General features: G+C 36.9%; 1 protein-coding gene across 1 annotated transcript in view; it reads right to left on the reverse strand.

Moving 5' to 3' along the window:
• Positions 1-437: 437 nt before the first annotated feature.
• suclg2 (succinate-CoA ligase GDP-forming subunit beta) overlaps positions 438-17,518 on the reverse strand; it is a 157,438-nt gene continuing 140,357 nt past the window's right edge. The window contains exons 10-11 of the mRNA XM_039673341.2: positions 9,493-9,613; positions 438-1,307 (exon numbers count right to left, since the gene is read on the reverse strand). Coding sequence (XP_039529275.2) covers positions 1,192-1,307; positions 9,493-9,613 — 237 coding nt within the window. The 3' untranslated portion in view covers positions 438-1,191. The remainder of the gene's footprint in view (positions 1,308-9,492; positions 9,614-17,518) is intronic.

The raw sequence follows: 17,518 nt of genomic DNA on the forward strand, positions 1-17,518 counted from the left end.
CGAGCGAATGAAAAAAGAGTAAGACGACGAGGAGAAAGTGAGACAGAGGTCTGTTGCTCGAGGCACTTGATCTGGTGCGGGTGTCCTCTCGGATCGCCTGACAGATAATCCATTAAATGTTTCAACCCGCTGACAAGGATGGATTTCAGAAAACGCCGGTGAACACACATTCTTGTATGTAATTATGGATAGTGGATTAAAAACACATTTTAGACAATTATTCTAATGGTCAAAGTAAAGAAAAGAGAGAAAAAAGTAGAATTTTTCATTGAAATATTTTATTTTCACTATTGTTGACTCATTTTAGATTTACATTAACTTTGAAAAGACATTCAGGATTAAAAAAAATAGCTATTTATATATTGATCATGGGTGTTTAACTTTTAAAACATCCTCATGATAGGCACAGTAGAAAAACCAAACCACTTTGTTTATTAAAAAAAAATCTAATTGAATATACAATATAATGCACCGATTTTTTTTTATTATTTTTTACATGTAATCAGGAAAACGTACTTCAATAACTTCAATATTGCATTTAATGTTGAATAACCATGTGACAGTACTAATAAGTCTTATCACACTCTTATAAACAAGACAAACCAAAAATCTGACTGGGACGGTGATATCATATGGAGATTAAGAAATCAATATCAGATTTGAGATGTATTTCACAGTTCAGTTGTATAAAAAAAGTGAGGCTATTCCACTACATGTATTGTTTCATGGTTTACTTAAGGCGATAAACATTAATATGGAATGCAATTAAGCAATTTTTTATCGTTAAATTTTAACTTAACAAAAAATAAATCCATACTCATAATCAATAAAATGCTTAAAGTAAGGCAATGAATGCTTTAGAGTTATTTATTTAACTATAGAAATGGCTGACAAAAATGCAGGAAAAGATGCCTCGCATTTTCCAAGAAAGTCCTGGATTTGAGAGTCAGATTTTAGGGGCTCCAAAACAGTTCTGTTCCTGGAAAAAAACTGGGCAGACTGGTGTGTAGCTGTGGTTCAGAAGGCGGGTGAGAGAAGAGGCTTCTTCTCAGGAATTGTGTGCCGTTTTCTCTGTGAATGAAGTGTGTAAGGCTGTTTTGATTGTGGCATAGGGAGGCAGGCCACAGCTCTGTTGGTGTATGTATAATAATGGTATGTTTGTTTTGAGAATGTGTGAATACATGTATGATTTTATTTCCTGGCAATGGCAGCAACAGCTTTCTTGGCCGCATCATCGAGGTCACTGGCAGAGGTGATGGGAAGCCCGCTCTCAGACAGGATACGCTTTGCCTCGTGAACATTGGTTCCTGAACATGGAGACATAACAATGGCAAAGACACTTTGGTTAATGGGGATTTTTAAGCCTTTACTTTTATTCTGACACACAGATTCTTATCATTAGATTCTATAATTGCCTATTCTTTATGTTTGTCTGTATATGCATATATATATATATATATATATATATATATGTACTGTATGTATGTTTATATCTCCACTGTTTCCAATAACAGTTTTTTGCTTGGACATAGCATTTTAAATGTAATATATATATATATATATATATATATATATATATATATATATATATATATACTGTATATGTGCATCTCAGTTTCACAAATATTTATAGTTGTAATATGCATATTATAATTATATATTATATAAATATCATATTTTAATTATTATTTATGGCTAATATGTATTATCCAATTGCTTAATACAAACAAACTTAACATTTCTGTAATACCAAACTTATACTTTAAATCTATTGATTATATTTAGTTTAATTATCTATCTATAAATATCAAATTAGTATAGGTCTAAAATATAAATGCAAATAAAATAAAAAAAATAATAATATAATTGTATTATATAATATTTTATGAATAGAAATATGAACAATAATACAACATAAATAATATAATATGTCATTTGAATACTGACAAACATATCATGAAAAACAATCATTCATATAGACCAACATATTATAAAGTAATATGTGCAGATATACATACTAATTATTTGTAGTTTTTAGACAAATTAGGTTAGGTCTATAATGTTGACGAAAACATAATGAAAACATAATATAATTTAATAATTAGTTTAAAAAAAATATATTCAGCCTAAATTTTAATGCATCCCTATCATGATGTACCATCCTTATAATAAGGCCTAACAAGGAAAATCTTTCTAGATTTAAAGAAAAAAAGTCTGCGTTTTCTCCAAAAACTGAGTTTGGGGAGTGCGTCTCTGCTGGTTTGAAGACTCAGTGGTTTCGAAAATGTGTTAGGATCGTTCCATTGGCTAAAAAGGACAGGAAATGTTCCATTGGCTGGAAATGCAAGTGCTCTGTTTGCTGGCCGGGGGGGACGTGTTGGTGCCAGCTGCAGAGGTCCCGAATGAGCACGCGCTGGATCATTTTGCATGGGCTGCCCTTGCGGCCTCCACAGTGACTCTGAATGTCACTGAACTATGGCCCCCTGACACAGGGCCAGGGCCCGGGGCCAACACAATAAAACAAATCAGAAATCTGAGGATGGATTGAGAAGGAAAGGAAGAAAGACAAGAAGGAAAAAGGAATGTCAGGTGTGAGATGAGAGGAATGACAGACAGAGCACATGTTGAGCAGCTGGTGATGACAGAGGTGATGATTTCACAGGTGAATGTGCAGCTCCAGGGGGAGAATATCACACGCTCAGAACGTGAAATGTGGATCTCTCTCTCTCTCTCTCTCTCTCTCTCCCTCTCTCTCTCTCTCTCTCTCTCTCTCTCTCTCTCTCTCTCTCTCTCTCTCTCGAACACTTTAATATCTTTTCAGAAATTTAAAAACAGATTTGAGCAAAAAGGTTGTCTAATTAATATTTTCCATTACATTTTTAAATTTGCTTTTAAAATTAATGTAAAACTTTTACAAACATTTTTTCCACTTTATTATGTATTTAATTTTGATTTATAATCTACATCATAATTTTAAACTTTATTGTATTTTATATTTTATTTGACTTTTCATATACTTATCATGAAAAGGTTTATTTTTCATTTAACTATTATATATTTTATTTACGTTTTATAAACTGTATTATAATATATCTAATGCTCTAATCATTCATTCATATAAAGATTTACTTTTATTTAACTATTATATTTAATTTGAAATGTATAAACTATTATATTGCAATATTTTATTTAATTATTCGTGTACTTATTTAAACATTTTTAACTATTATATTTTTTATTTTCATTTAATTTTACTTATTTAATGTTTTAATTTAACTTCTTTTAAGTACTGTATATTTAAATGTATTAACTTTTATATTTTGATGTTATTTAATTATTCAAATACTTATTTATTTATATTTTTATAACCAGTTTTATGTTGAAATGTAATGTTTTTCTTTTATTCACATACATATTTAAAATTGATTTTTTATATTATGCATTATATTTAATAATTTATTACTTTTAAATGTACTGTATCTTTAATTTTAAATGGAACTTTATTTATATATTTAAATGGTTAAATATACATTTTACTGTAGAGATTTACTAGAAAATAATAGAAGAAAAAGGGGAATGGGGGTGAGCCCAGCTTGAACCTGCATCACCCACATGCGCACCACAAATCTACATATATACATATACATATATGTATATAATGAATCTCTATAGCCATGTATAAGTATCTCTCCACGTACATGTCTGTCTGTGTGAGTGTGTTGTTGTTGTTCTGCAGTGTAATTATGATAATACTTGCTCTCTCAGGAGAGAGGATGTTCTAATCAATAGCAGTTTCATGAGGAATTCAATTACCAGCACCACTTAACTACTGATATTTCAGCGCTTTTGTCCGCTTGCACAATAACTCATTTCTAACACGTCTCCCACATTTGGCAGCACAAAACAATCAATTGTATAATTTCATTAGCAGAGGACGAGGGCGAGCAGGGCCGTGTGCTGGGAGGATAGAATATCAGCCGACTGACACAATGCTGAGTCGTCTAAGGGCAACGAGAGCAAACTTTAAAAAAAAAAGCCATGAAAAATACTGACACACACACTGAAGAGTTTTATGTTCAGACTGCTATGAGCTGCGGCACTTTGATGGCCTTGTGTGTTGTATGTTTTCTTTTTTTAAGTGTCAGTATACATACCGAATAAGTTGTGAATGTGGAGATGTGTACAGTATACTGATCTCAGCTTCCAAGAGCTGACATGACCACAGGTTTGTACTCATTTACTGCCACTAGGTGCTGCTAGAGACCAACTTAACACCAAAACCAAACAGAATGAATCCATATGGAATAGCCTATGAACGAGGCATACACTAGAATAAAGTAATCTTTAAAAATGCTTTTTAAAACCGTTATTCCAAACTGATATGATATGCCTTAAATTATTGTATGACTTCCAAAATGAGTGATACACATCCTATTTTAGGAGATTTTGATGTTATTTTTGGTACAAACAAGCAATTTACACTATTGATAAACACAAAAATATAAGAATTTTAAATCATATCTAACTACAACTATAGTTTATGACATACATAGCCCATTTGTTTACACAGACAGTGCAGAATCCGAATATACACTCACCTAAAGGATTATTAGGAACACAATACTAATACTGTGTTTGACCCCCTTTTGCCTCCAGAACTGCCTTAATTCTATGTGGCATTGATTCAACAAGGTGCTGAAAGCATTCTTTAGAAATGTTGGCCCATATTGATAGGATAGCATCTTGCAGTTGATGGAGATTTGTGAGTTGCACATCAAGGGCACGAAGCTCCCGTTCCATCACATCCCAAAGATGCTCTATTGGGTTGAGATCTGGTGACTGTGGAGGCCATTTTAGTTCAGTGAACTCATTGTCATATTCATTTGAAATGATTCGAGCTTTGTGACATGGTGCATTATCCTGCAGGAAGTAGCCATAAGAGGAGGGGTACATGGTGGCTATTAAGGTATGGACATGGTCAAAAACAATGCTCAGGTAGGCTGTGGCATTTAAATGATGCCCAATTGGCACTAAGGGGCCTAAAGTGTGCCAAGAAAACATCCCCCACACCATTACACCACCACCACCAGCCTACACAGTGGTAACAAAGCATGATGGATCCATGTTCTCATTCTGTTTATGCCAAATTCTGACTCTACCATCTGAATGTCTCAACAGAAATCGAACTCATCAGACCAGGCAACATTTTTCCAGTCTTCAACTGTCCAATTTTGGTGAGCTCTTGCAAATTGTAGCCTCTTTTTTCCTATTTGTAGTGGAGATGAGTGGTACCCAGTGGGGTCTTCTGCTGTTGTAGCTCATCCTCCTCAAGGTTGTCTGTGTTGTGGCTTCACAAATGCTTTGCTGCATATCTCGGTTGTAACGCGTGCTTATTTCAGTCAAAGTTGCTCTTCTATCAGCTTGAATCAGTCGGCCCATTCTCCTCTGACCTCTAGCATCAACAAGGCATTTTCGCCCACAATACAGCCGCATACTGGATGTTTTTCCCTTTTCATACCATTCTTTGTAAACCCAAGAAATGGTTGTGTGTAAAAATCCCAGTAACTGAGCAGATTGTGAAATACTCAGACCGGCCCGTCTGACACCAACAACCATGCCACGCTCAAAATTGCTTAAATCACCTTTCTTTCCCATTCTGAGATTCAGTTTGGTGTTCAGGAGATTGTCTTGACCAGGACCACACCCCTAAATGCATTGAAGCAACTGCCATGTGATTGGTTGATTAGATTTGCATTAATGAGAAATTGAACAGGTGTTCCTAATAATCCTTTAGATGAGTGTATAATATATGCAACGGCCTTTAGGGCAGCAATGCCTATCTATCTGTACAAGCAAACTGAGGGGATCCACAAAATGATTAACATTATTCTGCTTGCCCTTAAAGCTGAAAGAGAGGTCAGTTTATTTTGACAATCATGAAACCAGACGGAGCGGTTCAAGTGCTAATAAAAAGAAGGGAGAAGGAATATTGATATTAATCAAAATATTTAGATTTTTAAATTTGAAATCTGCCCAATGCATTTGAGTAAAGTAAACTTTGATGGCAACTGGTTGCACTGTTGGTTTGAACGGAGTAATACTACAGATCCAGCATGTTTAAGAACAAAATCCATAACAGGATGTTCATTATGTGTCATTGACGAGCTTAGGTGCCTATATAAAGGAGCTGATTGTAGAAAAGCTGGAAAAAGAGAGTACGATTTTCACGCACACATGTATAACTGTGGTCTTTCTTGGAAAGGTGGGACTTATGGAGAGGCTAGGGTAAGAGAAGGGGCTGAATCAATAGACAGCTAATACAAACTAAACTCCAAGCTGGGAACCATCTTATAGCGATCTGTCAGACATGATCAGCCACAGACAGAGAGACAGAATAGAGGATCGATCTGTAAGCAGCATGCTGCCTCTTACACCCATTACCAAGGGCTTTCAGGCCACTGTGCCTAATTCACTTTTCCAGAGACGGCAGGCGAATGTGAGCCAGTATTGCTTTAAGGCATTTTCATTTGGATGGAAAATGCTTAGTGAAAATTGTGTCTCAGTAATTACTTTTGCACTGTGTATGATAAGAAGGCTTTTAGCCATTTAATTTAAAGGGGTGGTTCACTCTCAAAAAAATAAATAAAAATAATATATATTAGGGATGTGGGAGACTATTGACGACTAGTTGATTAAACAATACTGCTGCAAGACTTGGAAATACTAGTCTTTTATTTATATATATGTATATGTACATTTTATATTTTGCTTTGTATTATTTTTTACAAAGGCTAGTAATGGGGACGAGGCCACCTATACCGAGACTTTGAAGGGTCGAGACCAAGTCCGTTGGTTTTCGAAATACAGTCGAGACCGAGTCTTTGAAGGGTCGAGTCCGAGTCGAGACCGAGTCTTTGAAGGGTCGAGTCTGAGTCCGTTGGTTTTCAAATACAGTCGAGTCTGAGTCAAGACTGAGTCTTTGAAGGGTCGAGTCCGAGTCGAGACTGAGTCTTTGAAGGGTCGAGTCTGAGTCGAGGCCGAGTCTTTGAAGGGTCGAGTCTGAGTCCGTTGGTTTTCAAATACAGTCGAGTCTGAGTCAAGACTGAGTCTTTGAAGGGTCGAGTCTGAGTCCGTTGGTTTTCAAATTCAGTCGAGTCTGAGTCAAGACTGAGTCTTTGAAGGGTCGAGTCCGAGTCAAGACTGAGTCTTTGAAGGGTCGAGTCTGAGTCCGTTGGTTTTCAAATACAGTCGAGTCTGAGTCAAGACTGAGTCTTTGAAGGGTCGAGTCCGAGTCGAGATCGAGTCCGTTGGTTTTCAAATACAGTCGAGTCCGAGTCAAGACAGAGTCTTTGATGGGTCGAGACCGAGTCCGTTGGTTTTCAAATACAGTCGAGTCCGAGTCAAGACCGAGTCTTTGAAGGGTCGAATCCGAGTCCGAGTCCGTTGGTTTTCAAATACAGTCGAGTCCGAGCCAAGACCGAGTCTTTGAAGGGTTGAGTCCGAGTCGAGACCAAATCTGTTGGTTTTCAAATACAGTCGAGTCCAAGTCAAGACCGAGTCTTTGAAGGGTCGAGTCTGAGTCGAGACCGAGTCTTTGAAGGGTCGAGTCTGAGTCCGTTGGTTTTTAAATACAGTCGAGTCTGAGTCAAGACTGAGTCTTTGAAGGGTCGAGTCCGAGTCGAGATCGAGTCCGTTGGTTTTCAAATACAGTCGAGTCCGAGTCAAGACCGAGTCTTTGATGGGTCGAGACCGAGTCCGTTGGTTTTCAAATACAGTCGAGTCCGAGTCAAGACCGAGTCTTTGAAGGGTCGAGTCCGAGTCCGAGTCCGTTGGTTTTCAAATACAGTCGAGTCCGAGCCAAGACCGAGTCTTTGAAGGGTCGAGTCCGAGTCAAGACCAAATCCGTTGGTTTTCAAATACAGTCGAGTCCAAGTCAAGACCGAGTCTTTGAAGGGTCGAGTCTGAGTCAAGACCGAGTCGAGTCCGAGTCAGAGTCTTTGAGGAAGCAAGTCCTAGTCGAGATTTTGTCCCGACATATCAGTTTTGATATTCATGATTTAATATCACCCCAGTTAATAATCAACAGTTAGGCCTACAGACTAAGCTAGATTGGGAATTGTTTAGAGTAGTTGTCTTAACGTCTTAAAGGGATAGTTTACTTTGAAATGAATTTTTGGTATGTTTTAGCTTACCCTCAATGTTTTACCTTTTAGGTTTATGGTTCTGAAAGGCGAATTTGATGATGGCAGACTCGTTGCTCATCTTGCCGCCGCTCACCCCAGGCAGCAAGCAACTGAAGACACTGATGGCTCTGACAGCAGTATCTTTGCATTGCACCATGGGATGTCATTTTCAAATAATGTTCGCAAACATTGCATTTTATTATTATTTTTGTTATGTGTTTTTTTTTTTATATATGAACATAAAAAAAATGCGCTGGAAAAATAATCTCGAGGACTCGGTCTGAAAATTACGAGTCCTTCTCCTCCCACTGTGGTCCGAGACCGAGTCAAGACCATGTCTTTGAAAGGTCGAGACCAAGTCAAGACCGAGTCTTTGAAGGTTCGAGACCGAGACGAGTCAGAGAAATCAGAAATTGGTCTCAAGACCGGTCTCGAGTCCAAGACCACGAGTACCACTCAAGACCACATGAGTACTACATCACTAACAAAGGCTACATTTAAATCACCCACATGTTTAAGGCAGGATAGGCGATTTGTTTAGGAAACACCTTTTGACATGCTGATTGAAAGACTTCACATCCTGATAGTAATCCGAGTGGTTTAAATTTATTTATTTGTGTATATATCTTCTGTGGAAGGGGTAGGACCATTAAATGGTCATTTCCAGAGGTAAATGTGCCAGCACCTTCAGACAGAAAGTCATACAGGTTTGAAATGACAGGAGTAAATGATGACAGAATAGGTGAACGGTTTCTTTAACCATTTAAACTGTGTTCAATGACGTATCAGGCAAAATCGCCATCAGGTTTGGCCCACATGTGCATTGAAAGTGCAAATATTATCAGAAAATTAAATATAATGCGTATTTAATTTAGCTAAATATCTTCATGCTGCTCTTGTCCTATATTTAAGCGATCCTCAGAAGGACAGGCTACGGCATGGACAAACGAGGGGCAGGAAACTAATGGAGTGGAGTATATGACTCTCTCTGGGCAAAACGACTCAGCTGTTTTCTGCCAATTATCCTAATGGCCAGATGGGATCAGGCCGGACCTGGTGTCACACGAGCAAGTAGCATTAGCATACACAGGTGAGAGGTCCCGCAATCAACGCCTGGCCCCTCTGCTACTCTCACAGCCATCAACAACTGCTGTGTCGTGACGCGCTTGCAAACCAACACCACCAACAAACTCTTCACGTGACAGACATGGCTTTTGTTAAAGGGTTTTACTGAGCACATTTGAAAAATTAAAAGGTAAATTGGAACCTTTGATTCCAAAAATGGCAAATACTGTTTGGCCACACCCACCTTCGAGTCTGACCACCAGGGGAACCTTGAGCTCCAGTTCTCGGCAGGCCTTGGTGATGCCGTTAGCAATGATGGCACAGTTAACAATCCCTCCGAAGATATTTACCAAGATGGCCTCTACCTGAATGGGGTAATAGAAGTGGAAAAAAATGCTTCATTTAGATAGAAATGTAACCAGAAGATAAAAAGGCAAGAAAGAAAAACCTTCAGGGTTCTTGCATATTTTAACCAGCAAATGTCTATTATTACTGAATAATGTAAAAATGAAAAAAAAATAAAATAAAATAAAAAATCAATAGATTCCAATGCAATTCAACATTTTAGAGTTTTCGATAGGAAAGTTCATATTCATGCTGAAAGACCATGGGAAATTCATGGCAATTTCTATTATTTATACAGTAAAATGATATAACATTTCCAATATTTCCAGGCTTTCCATGACTGGAGAAAACCCAAAGCTCACATGAATGAAGAACAGCTGCCAAATCGGCTATTAACACTAGTGTGCTAAAACCTTCATGGGGTTGGAAAAGAGATTTGGGGTGCTTAAGTCCTGAAATGAGCAGCCCACCTAAAGAGAAGCTGGATATTTGAGTCTCGCACGGTATCAGCTGTGCTAACAATGCTATATAATGACCATAATTCCTCAAAAGAAAATAAGCAGATTATACTTCAACACGATCTGACAATAATTTACATAAATGTATAGCAATCAAAGGGGTATTAAACTGTGCAAACACACAGACACAGTCATAGAAAAGCTCATGATTGTGTTATACTCTTACAAGGGAAGAATTGAAATAACTCAATGTTAATTCATTTCGGTCAAATTAGAATGTCAACAGATCAGATTAATTAGGCATGTTTACTCAATCTGTGTAATCTGTGGAAGTGACTGCTGGTAATGATGTTTACATGTCTGAGGATTAGAGAGATATTGGCAGATTTTATCGAAAAATGCTGTTACACGCCCTGTCGCCTATTTGAATATACCGCATATTCGGAATAATAATTTAGGCAATACCAATGTCTTCTGAACATTGGGATGCTAATAACTTAATCATCTGAGGTCACACATCACATATTGCTTGTACTTCGTAATTTCACACTATAACACCATTATGCAATGTCATTGTAGCTATTTTAAAAGAACTGTGACATTATTAACTTGTGTTCATCCTCCATTTTAAGCAGAAATTGTGAAATAATAATAATAATAATAATAATAATAATGACAAGAATAATATTACTACTACTACTACTACTAATAATAATGTGTAAAAAAAGGCCATGACACACTGTGTTGATCATGCATTACAAATGGTTATGGAATATAATAAAAATATTTTACTTTTTTTTTTTTTACAATACTTTTTTCAGTATAATGAATAATAATAATTGGATAAAATAAATTAAATGAAAAAGGAAACGTGCCATTGTGAACTATGTGTTTATCTTGCATTACAAGTGGTAATGGAATGTATTATTATTATTATTATTATTATTTATAATAATAATAAATACATAATAATGATAATGATGATAACAATAAAATGTAAAAAAAAAAATTGTAAAATTATAAATCATAATAATATTAATGCATAAAAAATAAATTATTTTTTGCCTACATGTAGAGTAAAATATTATTATAATTATGATAACTATCATTAAAAAAATAATAATCAAAATACATACATTGAAAACCTTGTTTTATATTAAATTGTTAACATTATGAACTGTTTATTCTGCATTAAGCACAAATTGTCAGTAAATGTAATAATAATAACAACAAAAAAGAGATTTAAGACAACATTTTCGATAATTAAATAGATTTTGCAGTGGATACAGCAAACGCAACAATTCTGACAGCCCTCAGAAAGGCTGATTCCCTGCACTTACTACTGAACTAGAGTGCAGACTGAGACCCAGACACACATACAGATAAAAAGCAAATCCAAATATGAAAAATAAATAAATAAAAATAAAATCAATGATCAACCCAAAGTCTGACAGAGAAGAGAGACCGAAATAGATAGAAGCCTAGACTGACAGACAGGCAAGACGCCTCCTCCTCCTCCTTCAACAGGTACAAGCCCACCCGAGCAACCAGATGGCACATCCACATCTTTACATCCTGAGATATCACATACAGCTAGTGTCTCATTGTCAACTTGAGTTAAAAATAAATTCAAACCAAAACAAAAGGAAAAGAAAATACACCTGGCTTGGGTGTTGCTGACACAATAAAGGGGCGCGCAGTGCCAGAGACTCCAGCATGTGACCCTGGAACGGCAGATTTCCACTCACACAGCAGATGAGTGTAGGGTCTGTTAGTGGATCTGACAGACTGCATGGAGAGACAGAGAGAGAAAGCGTCTGTAATGTCCAGCTGCTGATGCTGGGACTGCCAGGTATTTACCACGACTGCAGAATATCTACATCTGTTGCGCGTTCCCCATCAATCCCCAACTGAACTATTGCAGATTACACATTAATGTACAACTCTAGCAGGATGTGGAGAGGAAAAAGCATGATATGTATGTAACTCTCCCCTAATAGCCGACTTAACGTTAGTCGAAAAAGAGGCTTAGTCGAATGAAATCGTATTAGTCGGCATTGACGAACTCATCTTTGCAGCTGAAACTGACTCAGAAAACACTTGTTTATAATAAATAATGAAAATATCTTCTTGCTTTTTTCCCCGACATATTCAAAATTATTACTTTTGCTGGTGCACCTATTAACTCTTTCCTCACCATTGACGGAAATTTCCAGCTTTTGAGTTTTCTGTGTTATACGGTAGGTGGCCCTATTACACATCTTCTGAAAGATTACGGAATAAAACACATGCAAAGAAGCAGGAACAAGCGATAGCATATTAAATCATATGCATATGTAAAATATGGTGATCATCAACATGAAACAGCATATAAATCAAAACTGTCTAATGTTACTGAATGGAATTTCAACCTAGGAGGACTGTGAGGCTTGTTTATATATATGTATATATATATTTGGGCTGTCAAATGATTAATCACGATTAATCACATCTAAAATAAAAGTTTGTGTTTACATAATATATGTGGGTTTACTGTGCAAATTATTTTTTATATATATAAATACAAACACATGCATATACATTTAAGAAATATTTATAAATCTATATGCAGTTTATACATATATACAAGCATGTGTGTGTATTTATACATATAAAATAATTGAAGAGTTCAGATGCAAAAGCCTCTAAATGCCATTTGAAATTTTCTTCTAAAATGACCATTTTTATCAAGCTTGTATATTTAAGTTCAGTAATTTCACTTAAATGACAATTAATAGGTAATCTTTATTGCCATTTAAGTGAAATTACTGAACTTAAATATACAAGCTTGATAAAAATGATCATTTTAGAAGAAAATTTCAAATGGCACTTAGAGGTTTTGCATCTGAACTCTTCAATTATACACAGTGCACCCACATATATTATTTAAACAAAAACTTGTATTTTGGATGCGATTAATCACGTTAATCACTTGACAGCCCTAATATATATATATATATATATAAGGTGAAAACAAGATATGAATTACAATACATACATACAATATAAATTATGTGATAAATCTACAAGCAAATAACATTAAGATAAAACAAAATCTGATGTATTTTTTGTCAACTTAAGACTGAAATACAGGTAGATAATTAATGGTAATTTAATAGTAAAATGTTAAGATTTAAGATATATATATATGATTTGTGATGTCATTTCCTGTCACATTTGAGTGACATCTGGTCCATCATAAGCTCTGTGCTCTTCCTAGTAGCTTGAGGTTTACAAGCTGACATCAAGCTGGTTCTCTACAGTCCTCACACTGGCACTAGAGGGCAGCACAGATCCAAGAGCAACAGCACAGAGTCTCATCCTCCAAACAATAGCATATTTTTCAATTCAGCCTTTATTGTGCACAGTCATATATCTTCCAGTCATGCGTTTCCTATTGACATCTATGTTTATTAATGATACAGGAGGCATGATTTATGCTTTCTCGTACATGAGTAAATGCTGCTTCGTAAAAATATAGTGCACTTCGCTCAAACTGCCAGTGGGATTTAGAATGAAAAAGAACAAACGCGATAGAAACTGTCAGAGGTGCAGGATCTTGTTTTCTCACTCTCTCTCTTTTTTCTAAACAAACTCGTTTCGTTTCACCGTTGGAATGTCGGACTACACCTCCAGGCTTGCACATTCTGAAGCAAATTTCAAGCATATTGAATTAATGTTAAAGTGGAGCACACGCAACTCCGCTTAAATAAAAGCAGGCTTTGCTTATGACAGTGAGATGAAAAGGATGGATGAATGTGTTACAGGTAATGACGCCGCAGAACACAGAATATAGTGTATTGATCTAGAAAATAACTTTGTGTATATGCTAAACATGAACCTTCTTACTCTTGAGAGAGAGTTTATACTTTATATTACAGTTTATACTTTATATTACAATTCTGAGAAATACAAATTCTGAAATCTCACATTTCTGATACTTCTCCTTGCAATTTATTTGTTTATATTTCACAATTCTGATTAAGAAGAAATAAAGTCAGAATTGCAGTAGGCTACAAGTATAAACTCACAATTGCGAGGGAAAAAAAGTCAGGAGATAAAAAGTCTGATTTACCTTTTATTTAATATATCCCATTGTGGATACAAGCTACTGTAATGATAAGAGATACTGTAATGTTTGAGCCAAACAATCTGCATTTTGAAGAGTTTTCTGCGTCTAAATAAGCAGAAAGGTGGCTCAAACAGTATCAAGCTCTCTTAAAGGTGCCCTAGAATGTTTTTTTTTTAAAATTAATTTATATTTTCTGGGTTTCCCCAACCCGATCTCACGGGAATTCGTACGAATTTTACGAGGTGGCTAATTCGTAATAATTCGTACGACCTCACTCGTACGAATTAGTACGATTTAGCTAAATCGTACATATTTTACGAATTAGCCAATTCGTATGAATTCGTACGAATGACCTACCCCTGACCCCGCCCCTAAACATAACCGTCACGTGGGTTTAGACAAATCGTACAAATTTGTACGAGTGAGGTCGTATGAATTAGTACGAATTAGCCACTTTTGAATCACTCGTACGAATTCGTACGAATTGGTCGTGAGATAGGGTAGGTTTCCCTTATGGTGCGTTCACACCGGACGCGAATGATTTCAATGTTAAGTCAATGCAAAGATGCGTTACACGCGTAAAAAATTCCTGCGGTGAGAATGAGGCGTGGAGCGCGGCGCGGAAGATGCAAATACGCCTCGTTCGTGCGAATGCCGCGAATTGAGCGTCTGGCGCGTTAAGCACGTTACTTGACAGCGGCCGTCATCCAGTGCAGCTCCTGGAGCGAGCAAATGGTGAAACTCGCCAAACGGTACACCTCAGAAGGGTCCGGAGGACACAAATATACGGCGACGATGATCCCCACGCCACTGTTCTGCTATCCAGAGTAAATACAGAGCGGTGACTCTCTCTATGAATGCTCGGTCGACATAAAAACAATGGCCCCCAACGGATTTCGATTCTGACGCGCGTAAATTTCACTTCAAACTTTTGTTTTTTCACTCTTGACACGCGAATTAACACGTAGTCAAGCGTCAAACGCGAATTTGATGCGCTATTCGCGTCCGGCGTGAACACAGCATTATAATGTTAGTATGTTTTTTAGATTAAAAATAGTTATAATTTAGTAATAAAAGGCATTTTTCCTAACCCGATTTTAGCCTCTGCTTTGAACGCTATGTTTGAAGGGGCGTGTCTGCTGTGGGATTCAGTGTAACCGCCCACTGCTGTGATAGGCTGACATGCTTGCGTATGAACTAGCTACGTATTACATGTGAAACTCTCTCGAATAATTTGACTTTTTTAAGTTTTTACTATTACAGCTATCGAGATGAACAAATCGTGAGATGTTTTTGAAGTATTTAGATCTATTCCCATCACATACAATTTTGCTGTGATGAGCAAGCAGAGGACAGTCTGTTGATCACGAGGATGAAGATCGTATCATTGTAACGCAGTTTCTGCACTCTCTCTAATGCTTTCACCAATGCAGACACGATCATGTAAAATAAGAGCTTTGTTGTGCAGTGTAACGTGCTTCATTGAATTCATAACGAGTTTGGCAAGTGTCCAGATAAACTCGCACTGTGTGGAAAGATTGTTCTTTGATCGCTTTCTGTATTTAATTTATTCACAATTTAAATACGTTTTTTTTTTCATCCCACTAAAAGAAACGACGTGAAGTTGATATTTTAGTCACTGGCTTGACTTACTGATGCATAAACAGTATTGAACGATTTTGAGAGAAAGATTACCTGTCTGAACTGGAACAATTAGCTAACGTACACATCAGAAAGTGTTGCTTTGTAGCTCGATCCAAGGCCAGCTCTTGGCCCAAGTTGAGGAAACAGTCGTCGGTGATATGTTTGGAAATTTCCAGAGAAAAAAAAAATAAATAAATAAAAAATAAAAAATACTTTTGTGTTCATGTGTACAACCAAACACTGATCAACTGCCTTGCGGCTGCGCAGTTCCGCCTGTCATTGAACATGGGCTGGCATATGCAAATGTTTGGAGTCGTACATATCCCAACTGTTGCGTCACAGTCGGTGTTATGTGGAAATTCGCCTATTTTTCATTGGTGTTTTTCAAAAACGAGATTTAAGTAAGAAGGAGAAAACAATGCTGTTTGAGACTCACTGTATGTCATGTCCATGTGCTGAACTCTTATTATTTAACTATGCCAAAATAAATTCAATTTCACATTCTAGGGCATCTTTAAGCAAAGTATCCCATCTCAGCTTACTCTCAAAGTTGATGTTAGTCTGCAATACATTATCCGTGAGTGGGTCTAGCAGTGAGCAACTGCATCAGTACATTGTCTTTGTCTGTTTTCCCTTTTCAGTAAGCAACCTACTTTTGACTAGGCCTTTTCATCTTTATTTGCTTTGGAAAATCTTTTGTTTCAGGGAACGTTCTCTGTGAAACGAGACGGCTCTGGCGTTGGCAGCGGGTTTGCCAATAGCTTGTACGCTCACTGCACCCATTGGTCAGTCATTAGTTTCCCCAACATACAACTCTGTGATGTGTTTTATAGCCTTGGAACAATAATCCCAAAAACAAGATGAAACAAAAGCAGCTTGGTTTAAAAAAAAGGAGGCAAATTCTGATTAACACACCGCCCATTAGAAATACCGTTGTGCCACTATCAGGGCCAGGACGCCTGTGGTGTGGTCGGGCAACGCTGGCATTATCTTCCAACCGCACATTGGCAGCTGTGCTCCCAGAGAAAAGAGTGTCTACCCCTGTTGACCAGCGCTAATCAATCCACGCAAGTGCATCTGTCTTTTGTTAAGGCCTAACAGATTGTGCTAAAGGAGTGAAACGTTAATGTCTCTGTACCCTATTAGCGCAATTGTTCCAGTTTATCTGCGCGAAGCAGGCTTCGCACGCTAGCTTTTCAATGCTGTCTCACCTTAGTCTCATTTTTGATGTGGAATGCTTCAATAAGCCAGAGGTCAAGGGTTAAAACCCAACATTATCAAATAAAGAGGGGTGGATGACAGCCGTCATCAATTTGAAAAAAGGAGCGGAGGGCAATTGTTTGTTTTAGCACATTAAAGCACCACAATAATGACGTTTCTGTAGGTGTGTAGACCCTAATAGATGGATATCATGCAGATCACTTGCTTAGCTGTCCGAGCATGAATACAAAAGACTCCCGAGACTTTGTTTTTTAGGAAAAAAAGCACGTTATCAGAGCTGGGAATCACTTCTGATGGACAAAATGCTTTAACATGTGCCATTTAAACAGCTTGGGCTTCATATCTCCTCATATCAGTCACCCAAACTTGGCATAATCATACAGATATGACAATAATATTCAAATATTTTGGCAAAGTGTAAGCTTAGAGACAGAAAAGCCAGTCCCGTCGATAAGAAAGTTAAAATGCTTTTTTTTTTTCTTTTTTTTTTT

This window comes from Pimephales promelas, chromosome 21 (assembly GCF_988280905.1).
Source record: "Pimephales promelas chromosome 21, fPimPro1.hap1.1, whole genome shotgun sequence".
In the NCBI taxonomy this organism is placed as follows: Eukaryota; Metazoa; Chordata; class Actinopteri; order Cypriniformes; family Leuciscidae; genus Pimephales; species Pimephales promelas.